Here is a 24861-nt window from a genome sequence, read left to right on the forward strand (position 1 = left end):
TCTGCCTCCCTCCGCTTCCTCGGGAGCCTCGGGGTCTCCTCTCTCTCCCCCCCCCCCCCTCCCCTCCCCTGGCAATAATCCTTCTGGCAATGGCGCCTACTCCTTCCCAGGTCTGCCAGCTGCAACCACCAGGAGCAATAAATAAATAAATAACCACCACCACCGCGCACACACAGATAGGCTCCCCACCACCCTCCTCCGCTCTCCCTGGCGGCACAGCAAGGGAGCGGGACCTGCCGCTGCCTCCCCGGCAGCTGTCCCCCCTGTCCGCTCAGGGAGGGACAGCACCTCTCAGGCGCGGGGGGGGGAGCCGAGCAGCCCTCATTGAACACCTCCTTCCTTCCCCCTCTTCCTCCTCCTCCAAAAGGGTGAAAAAGGAAAAAAAAAAAAGGGATGCTCCGGCAGAAAACGCCGAAGAGGAAAAAGCCCCCCCTAGAGCCGGGGAGGCGGAGGAGGGGAGCTGTGCCGAGCCGAGCCGGGGCGGGGGTGCTAATGCCGCATTCCGCGGGAGCCGGGGCAGCCCCCGCCGCGGGCGCGCGGTGCCGCCTGCGCCCTCGCTGCGGGCCGGGCAGAGCGCGGGGCAGGCTGCGCGCCCGGGGGCAGAGCGAGTGCGCGGCGGCGGGGGCCGGACCGAGCTCCCCCTTCACGGCATCAGCGTTCGCCGCCTGTGGGTCGGGCACCTTCCCCAGGTGGAGCCGCCAGGGCGGGCGCGGGGAGGTGCGAGCTGCGGGCGCTGCCCATCGGCGTGAGGGGCGGCGGGGGCGGCCGCGGCCCGGCCCTGTCCCCACGCGCGACGCGCCCGGCCCCGCGCGGAGCCGCGGCAGCGCTGCCCGCCCGGCCCCGCGCTCCGCCCGCCGCACACGGGCACCGACACGCGGTGCTGCCACCGGGCCGGGCACCGCACACGCACACGCGCAGCCAGCCCGGGCCACGGCAGCGCTGCGGCACGCAGCAGCGGGGCGGTTCGCTAGAGCACGAGTCGTGGGGGTTCGTTCTTTTTGTGTTGCTGTTGTTTTGGGATTTTTTTTTTTTTAACCGGTTCCTTTTTCCCGCAGAATTGGCGGGTTTTTAGGAGCCTGACACCGCTCGGATTACTAAAGGGAAAAAAAAAAAAAAGAAAAAATTAAGCCTGCGGCAGGACTCTGAACTTCCCCGAGGGCTGTCGCAACCCTGTGAATAGCCTGTGGGAAGCGAGCCCTTTCCACTGCTGTTTGCCCAAGCAGTTGTTTCCACATCTTAGTGGCTGTGGGGCACATCCCACAGACCGCCCATGGCTTTTTGCGTTGCTCCCAGGCTATTCCCCCACCCCAGGGAGCACGTTCACACTGCCCACGCACGTCCGTGGTCTGCAGAGCCCCAGAGCAGCAGTTCACTGATTGTTTCATCTCAGGTGGATCCCACACAGGAGGCGGTACAAGCAAAATGCAAAACTTTTCTTAACCCTGCCTTAGGCACCCCACTTTCTATACATATTCATAAATTTCCTGAGGTCACTCCGAGCAAACCTTTGAAGATCAACCTAATACATCTAATTTATATTACACAGCAATGGCAGCACATCTGCAATAAATTGGAAAGAATTTTCATGGATTAATACATTCTAAGATTGTAAGATCTGACCTTGGGCTAAAAGCCCTCCAACAGTAATTTCATAACACTTGTTGTGTCACAGACTTTCACTCAGAATGACATCCAGCAGTGTTGACTTTAAGGCAGCAGTAATGAAGAGTCCATCACATCTCTTGATAAATCATTTCAATCATTAATTAGTTTGCTAAAAGGTGCATTTCATGTTCAGTATCAATTTCTCTTATTCCAACTTCCAGCCACTAGTTCTCATCATACCTTTATTAGCTTAAGGGGACGTAGTATCAGTGATATTCTCCCACACACAGGGGATAAGATTACTCACATTTTGCGTTTGTAAAATAATAAGGCCAGCTTTCCCTCACCTCAAGAATCACTCCTGGAGGCACTTGCAATGCACCTCTCCTTTTTCCACATGATGTTGAACTGGCCCTTCTGACCCTGTGACCTGCTGCACTGAGCTGCTACCTCAGCACATCCCTCAGTACCAGCCAGTTCCATAGGCTGGGCAGGTTGGCAGGTTGGCAACTAATCCCTATAGGTAAACCAGACAGTGTGTTGTCCTTGTGGGGATATCTCTTTGTGAAATCATCTACACCATGTTTTGAATCCACACTGCCTAAAAGCATCACCTACCTCCTTTACTCCTGTGCATTTGATTTTCCATTAGAATAAATCAAACCATGAGCTTTATTTGTACAAGTGACTTGTCCAGCAGTTTGTCACCTGCAAACTTTCCAGCAACTCATTTTCTTCCAGAAAATTATCATAACACCAAGAACGTTCCTGGGATGCCAACAGGAATAGGTGCCATATTGATTTTGTGTAATGCTATTTTTAACCAGAATATCATATGCTAAACAATGTTTTGCCATTCTCAACTTGATATGCAAGTTTTCCTGTCAAAATTTGTTTCACAGAAAATCTTTCTTCACTGCTGGTATACTGCATCATTCCATGATTTTACCAGTACTTGGCCACTAGAACTACAGCTACTTGGATCAATTTGGTGATCGTTTTGCAATATTGGCAATTTATTAACAGGCACACTCACATTGTCTCTGGACCATCATCAGCTTTCCAAGATTTGGGGTTTTTTTGGCAGCATTTTCCATGTTTTTGAGAACTTTTCTGAAAGAAAGCTTGAGGCCAGGTTGTGTGTTAACAGCAGAATTAGTATCTTGGACATTATTAGCAACTGCTTGACATCCTTCTTTACTAGTGCTGCAGCAGCAAATGTCCCTTTGTTAGCTGAAGATTGAAATGCATCTCCTTGCTTTTCCCAGCACAGGTGGGAAAGGGTTATTGGACAGTTCCACTCAGTGTGAAGTTCAAGGCTTGCCCTCATGTGGGAGGCAGAGACCAGCTGACACTCGTGTCCCTGCAGTGCACAGGGAAGGCCAGTGCTGGAGAGGTGGGGCAAGGAAATGCACCCAGGAGCTGCAGAGGGCTGGAGTATGGCTGGATATCATTTAAACCAAGCAAGCTGCGCTTCCAATTAGAGTATTTAACAGTGTGGTACTTCTGACCTTAATCTGTTTGTTGCTGCACTCCCCATCAGTAAAACAGGGTGCTCTTGCTTCGTGGTAATAGTGTGAAGACAGTTTAATAAGTATTTGGGAAATGCTAAAAAGCTTTAGCATTCAAGTTCTGTAAAAACAACCAACCAACCAATGCACTTCCCCCCCCCCCCAAAAAAAAAAAAAAGGAAACAACTCAAACTAAGAAAATAACTTTTATTTTTCAGTCTAGAGATTTGTTATGGGGATGCAAATAAGGCCAGATATTGAACAATGAAGATTAGTTAAAGTAAGCTCCTGAAAATTCTTCCTGTGTATCAGTGAGGCATGAAAATGACAGTTTTCCCACCTTTTGTAAAAAAAAAAAACCCACAAAAACCCCCAACAAAAATAAACAAAATGAACAAAAATATAAAACAACAACAACAACCTCAAGCACCCCCCACCCCCCCCCAACAGGAAATGTATTGCAAGAAAATCATGTAATTAAAAATTATAGTGAAATAGACACACTGAGGCCAACTTTTGATTTCACAAAAACCTTTATTTCTGGCACCTAAGTATTTAATTTGCAACCTGATAGAAAGTTTCATGTTGTACACGTATGTTTTCAACATGATTCTAGGCTACAGTTATATTTTGAAAAGCTTGCTTCTTTCCAATTCTCAGCACTGAGAAATTTCTTCTTTCTTAGGTACTGTGCTGTGTTTGCGCATAACAGATGCCCAGGTAACAGCTTATTTTAAAGAAAAGGAGGGCTAAAGGAGAATTGCACCAAACTGCTTATTAAAGATTGTGTCAGACACAGCCACTGGCTCAGCTGCCTTTTTTTTTTTTTTTTTTTCCTGAGAAATCCCCAGAATGTTTTGCTACTATCAAATTGGTAAAGTGCATTCTCTGGGATGAAATCCTCTGAAGCAGCACACATCCTTTATCTGTTAGGCAAAAAGGCTTTATATTCTGATTTGGTGGTGCACATCAGACACCCTCTGTTTATTCCTTGTTGGCTAAAATATCAGTTCACAAGAATTGTAAAGCCTGTTCTCTTAACTCGAAAATCAAATGTCACTTTCTTCCTGGCAGGTTACCCAATCATTTCAGTGCTTCAATCGTGTGAATCCTTCAACCATATTTCTGTAAAAACACTGTCAAGTATCTTCCCGCTAATGATCACTTCCAAATTCTCAGTTGTTGTTACTAAGTCTTCTCACAGTGTATGCACAATTAACAATTTTGTTCTTTATATATTTGTATTTGCTCATCACAGAATACCTAATTAATAAATTTCACTTTTAAGCATCTGTACTGGTATGACTTCCTCGAACACTTCAGTTGCAAGTTAAATATCTTCAGACCATGGATAAAGCCAAGAAACTCAGAAAACTGATTTTTCCCTTAACGCCAGTAAATAAATTGCACCTGCTGCAAGTCCTCTCCCTCTCTGGGTGATGGTTTGATGCTACACAAAATATGTCATGCAGCCATTTAAGCCAGCAACTCACTTCCTGTATATTCATCTTCTTACTGCTTTGGAGAGGTCACTGAGAAGGTCCTGCCCTGTTTTTGTCTCCAGCCACCTTTGCAAATCCTGAAGCCATGCAATGCCTATCAGTGCTGACTGGGACTGGTCTAATTAGGCTTTCTCTATTCATAAAAATATCAGTGAATAGCGGATTAAAAAAAAATGAAAACTGTTAATCTAGGCATAGTAATTTTAGTACTGCATGTACGTGCATAATGTTTTTCCTCTGTAAATGAGAAATGTAAGAATACTGCAGTGCTGTAATTCGAACTCAGCTATTGCTGTTGTGCCTCAACAGAACAGAGCTCTCCTATCCATCTTTTCCCTCCCTCCCCAGGGCTTTCCCACCTACCTCAGCTAACTTGCTAGCACGACGTTCCATATTTGTTACAAGAGCATACAACATTCTCAAACACTGCCAAAAAACCTGCACAGTTGCAAGAGTATACACACAGCTGCATGATCCTAAGCCTACGGTCTCTCCAGACACCTTGATTGCTATGTCTTTATATCAGGGTATCAGGACAAAGCTCAGCTAACTTCGAGTTAATCTTCAAATCTAAAGGCCTTAAAAGAGGCAAATGAAGTTAAAAGAGCATCAGATTTTAAATTACCAGCCAAGCACTATCACTGTGCCACTGCCCATGTTTTCATAAATAGGAAATAGGAGCACAATCTCATCAGTCCTAGTGTTATCAACCAACATGAATTTCCCCTTGCAGTGCATCTTGCCGCTTCCTATAAATATAGCAAAAATTGAACACAGTTTTGAGTCTCTGTTTTCAGCAGAGCCAGCAAGGAATACTATTTCCAATTCATGTTGACTGATGCATGTACGATGATTGCTGTTGTTCCCAGGTGTTTGTGCATGCTCTAACAATCCCCCAATATAATGATTCAGCCAAGGCCGCATATACAGAGGTTTTAGTGGTTTATTTCTTAGAAGGAAGGTTCATGTACTGTCTTCTGGTAAAGTGAAAATCCAGTAAATTTTAGTCCATGTTGAAGACCCACACTTTTTAAATGAAAGGAAATTGGTAAATGAATAAATGGGAAAAAAAAAAGTCAAAATCATTACCTGAAAATTTCAAATAAATATGATAATTAGGCACCTGACTGTATTCTGGATGGCTTTCTAAAAAAAAAAACCAAATAAATGCGGGAATAGAAAGACTAAGAAATAAGCATTGATTTGTAACTGAAATCTTCCAATTTTTCCATTTCTGTGAGACATCCAGCCCCATCTGTGCTCACAAGTCCAAAGTCCACAGTCCATTCCTCAGCAGATAGCCCTGACCTCCTGCAAAAGGAAGTCTGGAGATGTTAAAGGAAGTCTGAAGATGTGCTTCATGACTCGGATGCTTGATGGAGTCCTTCACCCTCCAGACCTGAAGCCAGACATTAATACCATTCCAGTGAGTTGAGAAGAAGAAAAGGCTATCAAGGAATAAAAAATGGTAAGTAGAGGCACTAAAAGGCCAACACAGGGGGAGCAAGCTGGTGGCATTGCTAGTATGCGGTGTTTGCTTTTGAACTCAAGTGTGTTTGTCTAGCAAATATGCAACCTAGGCTAGCAGGTTTGCTGGCACATGTGAAAACATCTTAGCTGCAGGAAGCCAAAACCATCAATACTTCCCTGATGTATAGAAAATAATTTCCAGTTACTAAATTTCACTTACATACCATCACCTGATGATGAAATCTTGAAATCCCAAGACTAAGAAAACCTCACTGAGAATCACTGAGAATCTCACTGAGGTCAGTGAGAGTTTTGGCTATGATTCTAGAAGCTGGCCTTTTATCAGCTAATAACGTTGTTCAATCAGCAGTCAAGAAGGCAAAGCAGAAATTAATAGAAAATCCTTGCTGTTCTCTCATGCAGCCACCCGATTTTGATTTATGGCTCCACAAAGTGTAAACCACTGCTGCTACCAGGTGAACAGAAGCATTACTGAGTTCAGGAAACAGAACTGGAGACAGCATAAAACAAAGTTGTCTTCTCCTGAGTGCTGTAGGGATCCGGGCCTAAGAGATCAGCAAAATCATCAAATGAAAACCACTGACCACAAGAAAAAAAGCCGCAGTTGATAAGACATTTCCCACTCTACTGAATCTCAAAATATTTTATTAATTCTAACATCAGTTTCATCAGTCCAGCCCACAGAGACAAAACTTCAAAGGTGCTCACAGAAACATTCTACACGGGTGAGAAAGACCTTGGAAGAACCTAAACATGTATCTCCTACAGGCAGAAACCCTCACCCCACACCCCAATCATATAAATAGGTATGCCAAAATGACATGAGGTTATGGGGGTTCAAAGAAAAGGCTGAATGTTTTTTATAGAAAACATGAACAAAAACAAATAACAAAACACATACCAAACTAGTCAAAACAGATGCCAAGACTCCTGAGGGAGGACAAAGGTTGAATTTTTCATCCTTCTACACACAAGCATTCCTTCATCTAACAGAGAAACAAACTCTTCATACGAGCTGAAACCCTTCTAATTGACACGGTAATGCTGATGGTCAATGGGCAGATACATTGCTGTACACACACTCCTTGTCTGATGGGGCAAGGCAGATCCCACACACCAGGGCACAAACCATCCAGTACTGGTGCAGATTCCACCTATGTTTGCAACAGGAACATATGCAGGATCAACTCGTCTAAAGGGAATTCCCAGACAAAATGCACGTTACACCCCAAAGACAATCCTTTTTGTATTAGTATTAGCTGCAATTCACAGAAATCAGTTGGAAAAAACATTTTTAAAATATAATAGTTTTTACATGAATCGGTTAAACACTTAAAATTTAAGATTCATTTTCTCTAACTGTAACTTTTAAATTTTTACAAAAGAATTATTGGTAGGTCTTATCTTGAAATTTTTATGCACATTCTAGGACACAGCCACATAGCCCATATGAATCTAAATCATTTTTCCCAAAGCATCACCTTTAAATATTGTTGTCTTCTGCCTTTAAGAAAGATGAGAAAATCCCCACTTGACTCCCAAACCAATCTTAAGCATGATTCGAAACTTGTCAAGTGCCATGAACATTTAAAATTGTCAGAACATTTAAGGTATAGTATTGTCAAGCATGTGCAATCCGTATGCATCTAGATTGTTATTTGTGCAAAAACATGCAGACATACTCTGCCTTCATGTGTAAATCCACACTGTCTTCAGTTAGAGCTTTGTGGTAGCCACTTAGGGCAGAATATGGCCTACATTTACCTTCTTGGTATTTAAAAGACAAGAATAATAATTAACTACTATCTGTTAAAAGACCCAACTGCAGAATGTTTTAGTAGAAAAATAAACACTTTAAGTTATTGACAGATTAACATTAGTGCAATTATTTTGATTGCCTTACTTCCACACAGTAGATTAAAAAAATATATTGTCACTTGTAAAAAGAACCTAAGACACTTCAGAAGCAGTTATGTAGCTGCCAAATAAAGAGAAAAAGGAGCAGATTCTGTGGTACTTTATGAAGCTCTCAATACGTAGTGCCTTCTAAAGCTCCAGGAAACGAGATCCAAGACTTGTCAATTAATTACAGTTCTTTCCATACAAAAATATATCACTTATGAGATTTTCAAAAGGCTGACTAACTGCTGACTAGAAAGAGCACTTCTTTTTTTTTTTTTTCTGTATTCAGCTATATCCTAGACAACATCTGGATCAACTTCTTTCTTTGAAGAACCATTTTTGGTAGTCCGAGTTGGTACAAGGTCGTAACAATGGTGCTGGGTTCCCGTTGTAAGCATTGGCCTCGGCTTGTATGCACTTCTGGGTTTGTGGGTGAAACAAGGTACCGTCCTACAAAAGACAGAAATAAAGCTCACTTTTCAGTCTCAAAAACTGCAGTCATACCACTGTGTTTGAAAGTAACAGAAAGCATTTGCAACAAATAAATATCCCACGTATCCTTCCAATGGGGTTGTGTGCTAAAGCCTAACTTAAGGATGTCTGAAACCTCATCAAAAGACCCTGGTTTTAAACCTACATAAACTGACATCAACATTGCTTTAGAATGAGTCACGAAGTGACATCTCAGCCTGTAAAGGACATGCTAACATTTGCTTTCATTGCCGTTTGTTACTGGATCAGAATATGGCAGAAAAGAACTAAGCCAAGCACAAGCATTACCCAAATTTATCAATTTATTGCACATCTTGTAAGTAGAGGGTAAATACAGTTCATTAAGCGTAAATGTGGGACATATTTTTAGCAAGAAATTTTCCTGTCTCTGCATAGGGTATATTTTTGGTGGAAAAAGTAAAAATATCTAAGCATGCCCCTTGCCTGCAAGATGTGTGTGGAGTTCACCTGCTTTGCTGAAGGGCGGTACAAGTGCCTCAGAGGTGTAAGGTCTGACAGGCCTCCACAGTCAGATTCCCTAAAGAACACATTTTGAGACCTCAGGCCCGTTTTTTATGGTAATCTCTAGCTCAAGTCTCTCATTCCAGTCCAGATGCACTGTCAGCGAGAACAGTGAACTGCAAAAGGGCAGTGTCGCCAGCTGTGGAGGACTGTCCTGGTCTGAGGCCATCCCCTTGGTGTGGGTGACACTGCCACATGGAAGCATTCCCAAGGCCCCTGGCAGCTCTGAAAGCAAAATGCCAACACCTCGTTTCTGAGTGTAACCCTGACTCCTGTGGAAGTCTGCTCCTTCCTTCATCAGGAATGTCGCACTTAATTGCATCCTGAGCTGCAGCTCCTGATGCCCAGCACCGTGTGCTTGCTCACAGACTTGCTGACAGACTTAGCAGCTGAATTACTTTCCTGCTTCCATCATGATAATTCAAGTTTTAGAGTGGATTAATCAGTATCCGTCTCACTCATTTCTGATTCAGTGTCCACAAGAGCTCAGTTCTTGCCAAGCTGCTGGGAAGGCTGTTCAAATCTTTGATTATGCTCCATCCATAAGGACAGCTGTCTGACACTACCATGCACAAAGCAAAAGAAATGTGGTGCTGACACCTCACCCATCACTCGCCTTGAAAGGTGGAGACTGGTGGTTTTGATTTAGTGCAGCAGCAGAAAGGGAATTGAGCAGAGCAGTATGTTCAAATCACACAGAGGCACAAAGTGATCATGAGAAAGAACATTCCATGTAATTCCTAAAGTCTCAGATGCTAAAATTAATGGTTAGGAATACAGTGGAAACAGATGCATTCCATAACTTTTTTCAGTTTTTTCATTTTCTCAATTTGAAAATTTCAGTCTTCTCGATTGCTTCTTGAAATGACTGAAGATCCTTCAATATATGTCATCTTAGGGATTAATGTGTATGGCCTTGAACAATTTTGTTAAAAGTCAACATTAAAAATGAAACCTCATTTTTAAAGTCAACCTTTTAAACATTTTTATTTAGTAATATCAGTATGAGCTTCAGTCTGGACTAGATTTAGGAAATGGGCAGTAATTTTCATCCTATTTTTTTTAGAGTTCCCCCTGCTACCTGTCACTGGTGGTAGTATCGAAGTGTGACATTTGTCACCCATGGAGCTTGTAGAGATTAGATGCATTATGCAGACACATTATGTAAATATACCATTCTGATATATTATGTGACCTTTTCCCTTAGCCAAATAACAACACTCCAGGACCTGACCAAGGCCATAATTTTTCATCCAGCTTATTTTCTCTCAGGCATTTGGGAGCTTCTTTACAGATTCAGAACTACTAAACACAAGTTTTTCTAATATCATGTAGTGGCAGATGCTTGTAAGCAGGAAAGAGCACAAAGTAATGGTGGTGTGTGAAAAGTATTGGGGATATATGGTAACATAAATACAGGGAAATAAGTCAATGAAAAGAAAGCAGAAGTAGGCCAGCCATATGACTGGCTAGGGAAGGGTTATACTGAAGCACCTCAGCCTCAGGAGAAGACAGTAGGGGTGAGATACAAGAGAGAACATTCCCAACCTCCTTGATGTTAACAAGGGTGCTTTCCTTCCTCTCATCTTCCTGATGAGTTGTTTCCCAGTTATTTATGACTGGAATGCTCTTTGCCTGCTACCCTGTTTCTGTGTTCAGATATTAAAAGCCAAGGTAGCTTATTTCTCCCAGAGACCTGTGTCAGTGCTGTGGCCTGCACAATGTGTAAGCGGTAAGATAAAAATTTTTAAAAATCAACAATTCTCCCTCCACCCACTCCCCAAAAAAACCAAACCCAAGCAGGCACACGTACCTCTCTGAAAATAAACTTCTGGTTTTCAGGCACACTGTGGGCACTTTCTTGACACAAGTACATTGTCAAGTGGTCAGTCCCTGAATCGACTGCTGCGCACACTTCCGGCTGTCGTGTGTTGTAACGTATTTCATTATGGGATGTGTACTCGAAAAACTACAAACCCAAAAGAAGAAACAAAGCACAGCAGTCATTTCATGTGCACCCAGAGAGTATTTATAAAGAAGCATATACTAAGACACTATAATTAGGTGCACGAATAAAAGTTGCTGCTCTGAAGGGAAATTCTGCCAGAAATATTCAAGGGTCCTTAAGTTGTGCTGCTTACTATTTTACAGAAAATCAATCTCATCACAGCACTGCTTTATTCTGATAGCACTTAAAATGCAAGAAATGCTGAATAAGCATCCTGGAAAACAGGCATTCTAGCATTAAAGAATTTCCAAAATTCAACTGTAATATTTGACTTTCACATTCCAGGCCCTCCTCAAAAATAGAATGGAAAACGGTTTCTGGCCTGACATTATGCCTTCTTAATTCAGTCATCACAAAATGATATTACTTCTAACTAAGGAGATGCTCACTGCATAGTTCAAATGCAGTTTGGTCCAGGTTAATTTTCAGTTATAATGGTCATTTCCAGTACTAAGGATGCATGGTGATGAGCATTTTGTTCTATAAAGTTTTAAGACATTATTTGAAGCATATCAGTTATAGCTGCTTTTAAACCTGAAAAAAAATTCCTTAAAGACAATTTACTGTCTTTGCTTGTTGCACAATATTCTACAGAAGTGTTATGAACATGCTCTGAAACTCCTGGCTTCTGTAAGCAGTTATGATTGAAGACTTCCTCAAAATTTTATACTTATCATGGACATCTGCCAACTTTTGGACTTCATTAAAGAGAAGCAGAGTTTGAGAGTTGTTTGTATTTAGCAAGCTTATAAATAATTTAGATGACTATAGTGCACGGATGTGTGTTTAGATCTGATTTAGATTATACTCAATAAAGTAGAGGAGAGTTTTATAAACATCAGAAAATTGCTTATTACCCAAAGTAAGCTGCATTAGCAGAGACCAATAAAAGGATGAGGGAGAGAAGGAATCCTCTTTTGTTTTGTTTGCCCCCTGGAGACTGTAAGGCTTTTTGAAGGAGGTTATACCAGTTCAGAAATGTATATACTTGAATTTACCACAAAAACATCCCTAACAACCACCAAGGCTAATAACCTTGAATGAAGAGTTGAGAACAGAGTTTCAGTATAAACAGAACTGTGTGATTACAAAATCTGCAGCCACCCATTTCCAAGTGTAAGAGCTCTGATTTAGACTACACTGATAACAACTGTTCCACGAAACCTGCACCTCCTATTATCACAGTCAGGAGTTTCTCTGCCAAGGTGGCTGTCACAGCCATACACTGACCCATGCTGCCCACTGCATCATCCTGGGGAGCCTTCATAGCTTTTGTTTTCCAGCAAGGACGCAAGTGACTGACCCCCCACCTGTCTGCCACCATTAGTTTGTGGTAAATCACAAAGGGAAATGAGTGTTTTGAGAAAGCAACATCAGGTTTGAAGTATCCCTGCTGACATAAGACCCCAGGGACCATGATTTTCCCTTGAAACCCACTGCTAAGATCTGTTCCTACAATGTAGTTTGCACTATCTTTACATTTGCCTTATGTAAAAAAAAAATCTCATTGACAACAAAAGAAAATTGTGTGACTATTGGTCCTACTATTGTTATTATTATTTACCGTAATAGGCAGCAGCTATTGCCTGGCCTTTGGGCCTTATTCCCAGGTTCAGTATCTGATTGACATATGGAAAACCCACTACTTTGGGCACCACAGTGAGCTACAGAGACATCCATTTCAATCCTATGGCTTGTGAATAAAGAAAAAGCCCCACTTCTGCTCAGTTGTGTGCGGATGGACACTTTTTACAGCTGCCACTTTCACAAAGCCATATTTAGAACCTTGCTCATTAGGGGATATATTAGATATAATAACTCTTTAGCAATTTGTATTATAAATGAAAGCCTGCAAGCTGCTGACTGTACCAGATGCATCAAGAATAAATGGAGCAGCTACTAGATCAGAGCACTTCTTACTACTGATTTCTTTCCTGAATGGTCTCTCAAGGACTTGCACCAGATTCCGAAGGAGCAAGTAAAATGGTTAATTTCTGGATAACTTTAAGGAATGGGGTTTTAGTACTAGCAACCAAGCACTCCTGCCTTGTTGCCCAATGAACATAATACAGTTCATTACCCTACACTGCTTCAAACTGAATAAATATTTCAGGCTGTGGGCTTTTCCAAGCTCTGGTAATACAGGAAATAAATACCTTCCTCTTCAAAAGGTAAAGTGTTTTTTAGTTCTCTTTTCTTGCATTTTGTCAGCAGAAAGGAAGCATTTTCAAACTAATCCATGGCCAAATAACTAGTAGCCTTACTGCATTTCTTACCTTCTGAGAATCAGTAGATTCCCTTAAGTGCTATTGGGAAACTTGATGAGCCCTTTTTCCCCGTGTCTCTGGCTTCTGGACAATCTACAGGATATGCCTCAGCTGCATCAGTGTCTTTCTGGTACTGGGGCCAGCAGCAGATTTTGGCCATCTCACTGTACCTTGAAACACACTCTCATCCTTCCCCGTGCCTGGCTACTGTTGTTTTGCATGCAGGAAAAGGTTTGCACTTGATGGGTAGATCTAGCAGAGAGGTTACCAGGTCTCATGCTCTTTTTTGCTGAAAACCCAAGGGCTTTGCTAACTCCTTTGTTTCCCTCTCGCTATTTGTGTCAAATGTTATCAGCTCCAAATGGGGATTCTGGGAAGAATACTGTCAGTCAGTGTTTTCCCATCCTCTTATCACATCAGGCTGATTTCTTGCCATCACATATTGGTGCCCTCTGTACTGCTTCCCAGCCATACCCAGAAATGCAAAGGGCTTTACTGGTGTTTAATTTCAAACCCTGTCATTCTCATCTGTGGGGCAGACACACCCACGAAACATAAGCAGCCTGAGGTGCAAGCAATCAGTAGCCACTGTTCTGCATATTTCCTACCTTTCTTCCATATACACTCAGCTCTTAACACTGCAGTGTTATCCTCACCTTCTTGTGATAGTGAACATGCTAATTTTAAAAACTCTTTATAAACGTTATTTTTCTTATGCTCACACAAAAGGAGTAAAGAAAACCCTCTCAATTAGACCATGGACTCAAGGAAAAACAGCAACAAATTACCAGGAACTTTAGTTTTCTGAGAGTGGTTTTATTCACTAAGATGTAAAACAGGAGCAAGTGCTGGACCTCATAAATAACAAGAGCACAGTGTTCCCTCCTCTCAGCACAATGCACACAGATATTCAGAGGCCACTAAGTGGAGATTTGTTTCTAGTGAAGAGTTTTGCAGTTGTTCCTGCACAGTCACCTGCTTGTGGTGAGGGACAGGGAACTAGAGCAAAGCTTGGAATGAGGGTTTGCTGCTAAAGCTCTATATAGGTAATGAGTGGAGTGATGAGAACAAACTCGAGGAGAAAAGGCAGGAAGAGCTTGGGGTTAAGATGGCAGATTCCCTTACAAGGGAACAAAGAAGTTAAGGGCTGCCTGTTGTCAGTAAACATCTCTGAAACTCTGTGGCTGTTGATACTAGAGGATGACCAAACCTTGCCACAATCATTTCATGAGCAAACAGTGATGGATGTAAATGTGGAAGATTTGACTGGTTTGGTCCTGACAGTGTCACCTGCCAAGGAATTCACACCACAAGGAACAGCCTGCTACCTTTTCAGAATGACTGTCAAGAAGGTGGTGGGATGGGAAAGAAATGGAGAGAAATATCCTGCTGGTAGGTTTCACAGCTATTAGTGAGCCAGAAAAAGGAGCTGCAAGTCCAGCAACCCCAACATCATTTCCCATCTCACGTGTGTTTCTACATCTTGTCTTATTTTAGCCTTCCTCTGTTCCCTCACCCACAACTCTTCCTGTTGTCCACTTATTCTCTTGCATATACCTATCACCCCTGCTCGCACGCCCCTTTGCCAGCTGGCATCTCAGCTCCCACATTCAGTAACCCTGCCCCTTTCCACCAAAATGTTCTCCAATGACTCTGCTTGGTTCACTCCCTGTCCTACTCATTCCTTTATGACACATGCCCTGCTCATCACCTGTTGCTCACCCTCTGTCCCAAAATATACTACTGCTGTCTGTCACCTTGGCCCTTTCTCCCTGGCTCCAGTCAGCCCTCCTGTGCCTTTTGCCCTTGTCACTGATCTTGTTTTACTCATTTCCTATGTTTGGCCTTCCCTCCTCAGGCTCTGCGGCTCTCTTGAGTCACCTCATATTTTCCTTTACTGGTTTGTACTGCAGTCAGGTGGTTTCTCCAGTTCTCCTCCTCCTCCTGCCTGGATGCCAGCAGAGGGAGCGGTTTGCACACTTCCCAGAGTGTTGCTGCCTTCAGCCTGGCACCAGCACTGCACCACCAGCAGAGATGGGAGAGCATTCATTCCCAGTGATGGGGTACCTGGCAGTGAATTCAGTTCATCTCTCAGTGCTAGCTAAACAGAGGATAACCAAAAATGTCATCTCATGATGATTTGTCTCTCAATTGTGCTTCTCTTTTGCTTTCAGCTTTTATCTTACGTCTTTATCGTTTCTTGGGGAAAGGGATAAAATTTAGGCTAACTCTTTTTGCTCAGAGAAATGCAAAAAATTGCAACCTCTCTCCTCTCTGTAATCTGCAATACAAGGAAAAATAAATCTACAAAGACCTTTGGCATTTTAGCATGTAATTCTATACATGAAATGCTTCTTAATCTACAAAAGCAAGCAATGTTACTTATAAGAAAGTGACTTGACTGGGTTATCTGATTATTAACTTCTCTTCTATATGGGTCTATAGAAGTATTCTTAACTTGGGCATGAATCTGAACTGAGGGAGTAAAAGGGGTTGAGGTGAGGCTTAGATAATTGGCATATATCTGTCAGTATTGAGATCCTTTGGCTTTTATGGTACAAGATTCTCCCCCTGCCTTCCCCTGCATCTTGGCCTTAAGGACAGAAATGTTACAAAACCTAAGACATAAACCAGACATGAGCTAATAAATAATACTAAATAAGAGCTATAATACTTTAGGCAATAAACATGCTATCAGCAACAAATCTATTTCCTTTTAAGAGCTGAGGTACATTGCTTTTTCTTTTCCCTTTCTCATGTAAAGTGCAATTCATATTAGAAGCTTTCTCCTCAATACAGACTTGTTTTACACTCCTTAAGCTTTTATGTTTCTTTTTAAAGCAGAGTTCAGAAGGAGAGCTGATACACTGCTTAACTGGCATATCTCTGGCTTCTTTCCAAACTTTGTTTTCCCTTTTTTTTTTTCCTTTTTCCAAACAACCCTAACTGAATGTTTGGATTATTTTCATTAAAAAAGGACCTAAACAGTCAAGCCACCCAAGCCGTCACAGGGTCATGTACAAGAGGTCTCACAAGACCTTTGGTACTCAGCACTGATGAGACCACATCTCAAGTACTGTGTTTACTCTAACCTTGGTTAGAAGCCAGAAGTCAAGATAGGCAAGTATGTGCCGCACATCAAACACCAAACTTCAAATCTGGAAGGTGGTCACCCAAAAATATGCAAACCAGCCATTCTAGCTTGGCACACAGTGCTCCAAAACACTTTTACTGTGGCATTATGCAGAGAGGCTTATAGGCATCAAAACTAGTCACTGCTGCACACAGTTTCAGTCAACATGGAGAAGGCAAATAGCACTTTCAGCTTCAGAAGTTAAAAACAAGACAGCAAGAACGAAAGTGTTAAAAGAGAACCCCTGCTCTCCCGGACTGTGGAGCCCAAGCCCAGGAGGACATTTCTGTAGAAGGACAGGAGAAGATGTGATCCAAAACCTCTTGGGCAGTTAGACAAGCACCAAGAGGAAGAAACATGATAACAGACACAGCTGGAACTAGGTGAGGTTTCCAATGTTATTAAGGGCTGGCTTTAGGGGCATGGAGAGACAAAAGCTGAAAGGAGTTTTGGAGATGAGTGAACACTGGCCTATGAGCACTGTACCTGCACTGATATGCCATTAATCCCTGCTAATGAGCTCAGTGGAAAGGTATAATAAAGGTGTGCATGAGTTCCCTGGGCTGGCTAGACACATCCTCAGAATGAAGAAAATCTGGCCTGAAGATACATCAAAATAAAAAACATTTAGTGCAAGAATCAAAACTCAAACTAAGATCACCTTACCTTGGCAACACATTCTCTCAGCCTTATTGCAATATCTGTACCATACTTCCTTACATTACAACCATAAGTGCTAGTGAAAATGAAAATAACCCCTTATTCTTACCTGATTTTGTCCCATGCCATGACATGGGTAGAGTATAACCCTCTGTCCAGTTACTTGATGTTCATTTGTAGGGTTATAATCAAAGCAGAAGTTTTCCATTCCTCTATTCTTCAGCTAATCAAAACAAAAGAATATTTTAAAATATTAGTCTAAATTAAGGAAGATGTTCTGTAGTCACTCTACACCCATCCTGCTGGGCTCTGAGATCCATCCCAAAGCTGCTGCAAATCAACTGGAATAGAACAAAGGGATGCAATGGTAACATCTCTTAGACTAATGTGAAATAAAACTGCACCATTTTGATTTTGAGCATTGAAGCAGCCAGACACGATGGCTTCCCCGAGGAATGACACTGTGTTCCAACATATTTGCAAAAGAAGTGGGTAGAAACTATGAAAAACTGTGTTGAAACCCAACCAACCAGCAACTGATGCAGAACAAAAGAGTCTGCCATGCCTTTTTCCCCCAGGATCTACTTGTTCAATTTTCTTATGAAAAGATGACTACATACTTTTCTCAGTTTGTCAAGTGGGAACTGTTAGGAGTATTTGTTCTCAAAAGGACTCCACTACCCTCTTGAGGCAGAACAAGAGGACAGACTTGAGGATCAGAAATCTTGAAAGTAGGTAAAATATATCTTTGGAAAGAGACACTAGGTGTGATATTGAATGCTCTTTACTCATGTTGCTGACCTCTGACAGAAGAGGTGCATAACTTTTAGATTAAATATTAAAATATTAAGTTAGCTAATTTTAAAAACAACATGCTAGTTAACAAGGATTTGTCTTTAAGTATTCAGGAGGCAAAAGTAACTGAAAATAAGTCAAACAAGCACATAACAACCACTGATTCTTGGTATTAGCCACATAACCAAATTTGAAATTACACAGAGCAGAAATAGGTTCTGTAAACAAGAAGCTGAATGCCCCTGTTACTGAGTGTAATTATATCACAGACAAAACGAATAAGCAGAGTGAATCCCAGAAGAGTTAGTTCAGCAAGGTGTAATTTCACTGCTCTTCCCTGTTCATGATAATCATATCCCAAGTTCTTAATGTGGAAAATGAGTGGACACATAGGGATTGCAGGCAGCTAAAACTAAACAAACAAGACAAACCCTGCAGGGCCCAAACCCACCACAGAGCAAACCACATAAGTTGGAAAATTAAATACTTGTGTTCTATATACGTTTGCTTTGCCAACTTCTACTTTTAGTGCTACTCAACATCTTCTTTCCACTGCTTTGTGCTCACTCCCACAGACCACTGCAGCCCTCCTTGAACAGTCAAAAGAAAACTTTTTTTTTTTTACCTTCCTAACGGGAGGCAAGAATTACATTTAGAAAAACAGGAAAGAAAAGCGTCTTACAGTATATTTTTAGCACTGCCAGGGAACCACATAAACCAAACAATAAGCTTCTCATGTTTCTACATTCTACATCAGGAAATATCAACTTATAAGTCATAACCACTTAAAATGGTAATTTTATCTCTACAATTGTTGTTGTCAGCAGCTGTCTTCAGCACCAGAGGATCTCCCATTAGTATTTTTAATAACATATGACTCTGCCTGACTATCTACTGGCTCCAAGGGCAGCTAGCCCTTTTCCATGGTGCCCTTCCAGCCAACCCAATGACTTCACTAGTGCTCTTTGCCATCAGCCCCTGGCACATGCTCAAGCCTGAGCTCCCTTCTGGGAAATTTTAAATAATCTGTTCAAAAATGCCCTGTACCACCAGACCTATGCATGTTACTCAATGCCCAAATACACACAACAAAAGATGTGTAAAAGCTTACTAAGCTTAAGCTTCATTTCAGATGGTTTGAAAATGAGGCTGTGCTCCAGGATGGTACCACATATGTTCTCTCCTTTTTCTCTTTCATGCATAAATGCTTGTGGTGCATTGATGACATCTTGCAACACGTACATGGTCCACATGGTTCACCTGGTTCTTTTATTTTGTCAGACATTGGTCGATATGCCCACACTTCATCAGGAAGCCCAATAGGTAATCAAGACCTAATTAGTGGGAATAGTATATTCTAAGCTTTTAAATTACCTGATCTGAAATGACACAGAAAAATTTGAAAATCTGTATGCAGCACCATTTATTAAAAAAATAAACAAACAAAACCCCCAAAAACCTGCCCTATGTTCCAAGCCAGAAGAAAAATATGAGAGAATTTGTGATTTTCTTCTCTTGTTAAATGAGAATATACAGTTTAAGTTTCTTTTATGTGCAAGAGCTCTATCAAAACAGTGATCATCCACTCATTTCTGAAGCCATGTTTATTCCCACATTCATCATAAACAAGTCATGCAATAAGAACAAAATTTTCTCTGTGACTTACCTTAGTTCTTTTGCAGAATGCTGCATTAGAGAAACAGAAGCAAGAAAAAATGTTGATCACCTTGCCATTGAAACACATTGTTCAGATCTAAAACAATGTACCCATGCAGGACTATTGGCTGTGGTTTTTTACAGCATTTGCCTCCTATTGAAACATTGCTGGTGTTGCTCTACATGCCATTGAGTTACCACAGTTTGGAGGTTGAGATAGGTAATAAACACCAGCTACTGAGATATTCACCCTAGACCTTATCCCTTACTGCCAGGAGATATTTAAATATATTGTTTCCTAATATCTGGACACTTGCATATAACTACATAATACAGATGGCATTCTATGAATAAATATTAGTTTAGGTTTGCATTTTTTAGAGATAAAGTCTATAGTCAACAAACCATCGGCAACATATTTTTGACATTAAAACTTCATTACATTAGTTGATAAGCACGGCTGATGTTGCACTACCAACATTTCCCTACATCCACAAAATAGATCAGAATCCTCTTTATTCTGCCAGTGGCAGTGGTGCTGACCCATTAGTGATACAGGCAGATGATACTGTGGGATGCAGTCAGATATGAATTTGCAGCAAGCCAAACAGCTTCATTAGTACTGATCAAACATCAGCTTTTACCTCAAGCGCAGTCACAGGGAAAGATCCTACTGAGTGGATGCTATTTCCATATCACCTGTTAACTTCTTAAGGGCAATGGTGAGAAGGGCATACAACACTAACTACTAAAATCCCCTGAAGGAAGGTGACACACTGCTGTTGGATTCATTGGCTCACTCCAGCAAGTCCAGATTTCCCTGGGAAGCTCAAAAACATGAAAGCACTGTAGTTCAAGCAATGGTGTGTTCACTACCAAACACTTGAATTTCTCCAGCTTCCTTTGAAAAAGCCTCTCCCTAGCTTTCAGAGGCTGTACAGCCAACCAAGTGGTGCATATTCTCCTGTGATGGTCATAAGGTCTCCAGGTCTAGTCAGTTCTAATCTTGGCTACCAATTCATCCTCAAGTGGCAGCTCTACAAATTGGATTATAATGCAATTTTAGAGGTACACCCTAGAGAAGGGACCCTGATACCTCAGAGAACTTGGAGCACTAGTCATGCAATAATATCTTTGATTTCATAATTTAAACCACATATCTCTCTTCTTCTGCAAGCCTGTCCATAAATATCATGTGTTCTTCTGATAATGTAAATAACAATCTCTTTCATGTTGCAGCAACCCAAAATTGTTCATATTTTTAAAGGCATAGTTTTAAATCTTCATTCCAACTTTTTAAAATATTATATCTAGTCTAAATTAAAAGAAAATTATGACTGAACACTTGGCAATGAACATGAGATGGTCTTGGAGGAAAATGGGGAAGGAAATTGTCAGAATAAAAATTCAAGTTTTTGCTTTCCCAACTGATTCAGTCAGTGACAGATGCCTTTACAGATAGAAGGCAGAGAGACCAGATAAACAGTCACAATGCAAGACATCTATCAGCTTAGATTCTTTACATTCAGCTGAAAGAAATATCAGCTAGAAGCTGAGAAGAACAAAAACTTATCATGTCAGAACATAGTATGGTCTCACTGCCATTTTGAGTAAAATCACTTGGCAGTGAGACCATACTAAAACCAATACCATACCAAAATTAGAGTAAAATCCTGATTTTTGTGTCACCACTGTTTTTTTACAAGCACTCTTGATGCCAAATCTAAAGCCGAATTCACTGTCTGACCACAATCTTTATCCTTGGTTATGCCCCTCAGTGCCAGTGGTACTTAATACATACCTTAGAAGAGAGGAGAGCCCTGACTATTCCCTCGCTTGCAGCCGTGCCTGTGCACAGTCACTGAGGACATGAAAAGATCACAGAGCTGCCCAATGCAGCGGTGTCACCACACTGATTCTGAACACACCAGCTGCCTCAGAGCTCTTCCTACAGACCACACCATCCCTTCCCAGGGTAGTTAGGACTTGTAAGCTGACCGAGGCTCCGCTGTCCAGGTGGGCAATCTGTGCAGAGCTGGGGCTCAAGTCTTGTTGCAATTTCACACCTACCTACTGGTAGGTACTCTGCCAGTAAGTGCACTCTCAAGGACAGCCAAATCAGATGCTATGCCAGAAAAAGAGACATCAGTGTGCCACACAAGAGCCTAAAAGGTATTATCAGCTTTTGCAGAAGTGCTGACATATTATTTTAACAAACTGAGTGCCTACCAGCTTCACTTCCTCCTGCCCCCACCAAAAGAAATTATTCAAGTCGGAAGGTTCATGTCCCACAAAGTTCCAAAGCTGCATGAAGCCCAAGGAGAAGAAAAATTATATTTATCTCATTTATAGGTCTCAAGCAGTTCACAAAAATGCAATCATATCTCAGGCAAAAAGGTTCATAATTCAGTATGTTTAAGTTTTAGGCAGCTAACCTTTTAGATAATCAAGTGAAGTGTGGATATTTTTATCTATGTATCAAGAAAAAAATGTAGCATAAGAACTTGCTTGTCAGTGCACAGCACTGAATGCTGCTCAGTAATTCTTGACTCCATTTGAATAACACATAGCTGACTTATGGATAATCTTAGAAATATTTTCAACTTCAGTTCAAAAGTAAGAAGATTTTTAAGGGAGATAAAAATCCCCATATTCCCTTGTAATCTCTTTGAACAATTAAATAACCTCACACCAAGCTGAGCTGTTATCAAAGCTGACACTTAAATACAATATTTCTGTGAACCAGGAAAGCATTACACAGCTAAGGCGGGAGTAAAGAACACCATCAGTGATTCATTGGAGCTAGCAGATGTGACTCGAGATCCACAAATCAGCTGAATCAGTAGGTGTCGTTTCTGCACTCTCAATTGCTCAGAGTACAACCATATTTCCATCACATTTTAAATTCTTCCTCCTCCCCCCAAAAAATTGGTGTATTCTCATTATGCTCCCAACTAGATGACAGCATTTATGAATTGTTTTTAGAGAAATATATAGAGCACACCTAAATTACACTCTAGATACCTCAAGCAGCTCTGAACAAGAGTTATTATTTCTAGGTACTGTCAACCCTTTGCCTGAGTATGACAATTAAATCATAAAAGAAGCTGCACAAATCCCTTCTCTTCCCCAGGAGGCTGAGGCACTATCACTGGCACCAGTCTAACCCTTTCTTTTGGAGGGAGAAGGATGGAGGTGGAGGGAAGGATAAAATTCCTGAAATGCTCCTGGAAGATAAGTCAAATAACAACTTACTGTTTTCAACTGTCTCAGACCTTGTCAGTAGCAATCCAACACAGAACTGAACCAATGTTTGCTAGGGTTTGTTCAAGGTACTGGATAATGGTGGGTAATACCTTTCACAGCACTGATCATGCAGAGATACCATCTCTCCTGCAAGCTCCAAGACAAATGGAGGAGCGTGGCAGTTCTCCCAGAGGCTCCTAAGGGCTTTTCTGACAACTGCTGCCCTCCCTGTGGGAACTCCCACAGCTCCCCAGGGGAAACCACAGCATTTCCACATTAGGATCTTTTTCATTCAACAAGTTACAAAGCTATTAGAGCAGACTGTAGGGAGACTTGTTTCCTGAGTGTTTTGTATGTCCACAGAGAACACATGTTTTTTTCCCCTTTCCTGAAGGAGATTCAGCAGAGGCTGAGTAAGTGAAGGGCAGATAGCAGCCAGACAAGGGCTGGATGTGATGCAGCAGTGTGGGAATGCAGCTTTGCTGGATCTGCAGAGCGATTGAGTTACCAGCAAAAGTACTTTTAAGTCAGTGTGGCATTTGGTAATCAGGAAGGTATTTGATCCATCTTTGCCTGGTGGAATGGGGCTGCTTTCTCTTCCTAACATGCAGTAAGTATCTGGTGATTTTTCAGAGGAAACAGGTATTTGCTGCATCATCTCTGCCTTCATCCCTTACAGATGAGATTACAGTAATGTGATACACACGGAGCTATAGTTTATATTTATTTGTAAGCTGTAAAAAGCATAAAGAGCTGTCAACTCATAAAAGAGAAGAGGATTCTGATATTGAACCCATTGCCTGTGTCCTTGCTGGTCTAAAGTGATCTCCAGATAAAAAATTGACATGTTGGTTATATAATATAATATACAGAATAATATACAATATATAGAATAATATATAATATACAGAACCCCCAGTGATCTGGAAGCACTTAGGACCAGCTCTCTTTCCCATCACCAGAGCATCATAGTTTTCATCAGATAAAATGTACAAACATTTATTTCAAAGCACACTCTTTCTTTTAAATTTCAAGTAAAAAAAACACTTAACTGTTCTCTTTTTTTGTTATGCAATGTTAAAAACCTCGTCCTTTGCTGCCTTTATCAGTCCCAAGATGTCACTTCGAAGGAGTAATTCATGGCAACATTATCCGTTGTCCTAGTCTGTCACAGAACTCCTCCATAAACAGCATTCCCTTAAATAAAGATTCTGATACAAACCACATTTTAAAGCCTACCAATTTTAACTGAATTCTACTAAAATCCCAAACTGATTTAAGCACAAACACCTTCACACTGACTTAGTAGGAGAGCTCAGAGAACTGCAAGTAGGCCCCCTTCTCAGCAGCCACATACCATTCCAAAGAAGCCTGGTCTGTCCTCGGGTACGTGAAGTTCTGGATACACGTTCTCCAAAAACCATTTAAAGTCCTTACATTTCAGTTTCTCTCGTAGAAGTCTCCTTTCTGTCACATCTCCATATGGTTCCTGGAGGGGAAAAAAAAAAAGGGAAGAAAAGAAAAAAGAAAAAAGAAAAAAAAAAAAAAAAAATCCAGAACAGATGCTCTCTTTTAAATTAACTGTATACATTATTAGGAACCGTATGCTACAGTGATGAGTAGGACTTCTAGCCAGAAAAAAATCACCATGTTTGGGTGCTGGATTTGATTTCATTATCCTTACATTTGTTAAATGTTGACAAAAAAGAATTGGAACTGTGCAAGTAAAACTTTAAAATATTCTAGAAGAAGGTTTGTCTGAGAAAACTCCCTGAATCTGCAATTGAGGAAGTCCTTGAATACAGATTGCTGGAGACTGAGAGGGCGTATTGGAAAATAAAACTTCTTTTAGACAGAGAATTGGAAATCTCCAAAGCAGTGAATGAATCTTGAGGATTTTAAATTGTACCACTATCCATTTGCAAATTACCTGTACAGTTTTACACTTAAGCGATGAAATTTTAAAATCTGCTAATGTATCCTTTTCAACTTCATCATTTTGGAGAGTGGAAAGTAGGAAATCTTAAACCTCCAGAGAAAAGCTTTCATTGCAGACTTTCCCTGTCTGTGG

General features: G+C 41.4%; 1 protein-coding gene across 1 annotated transcript in view; it reads right to left on the reverse strand.

Moving 5' to 3' along the window:
• Positions 1-6737: 6737 nt before the first annotated feature.
• GALNT12 (polypeptide N-acetylgalactosaminyltransferase 12) overlaps positions 6738-24861 on the reverse strand; it is a 45797-nt gene continuing 27673 nt past the window's right edge. Inside the window, exons 7-10 of the mRNA XM_063398374.1 lie at positions 24148-24279; positions 17203-17316; positions 10839-10994; positions 6738-8461 (exon numbers count right to left, since the gene is read on the reverse strand). Coding sequence (XP_063254444.1) covers positions 8324-8461; positions 10839-10994; positions 17203-17316; positions 24148-24279 — 540 coding nt within the window. The 3' untranslated portion in view covers positions 6738-8323. The remainder of the gene's footprint in view (positions 8462-10838; positions 10995-17202; positions 17317-24147; positions 24280-24861) is intronic.

Source organism: Prinia subflava, chromosome 1 (genome assembly GCF_021018805.1).
Source record: "Prinia subflava isolate CZ2003 ecotype Zambia chromosome 1, Cam_Psub_1.2, whole genome shotgun sequence".
Taxonomy (NCBI): Eukaryota; Metazoa; Chordata; class Aves; order Passeriformes; family Cisticolidae; genus Prinia; species Prinia subflava.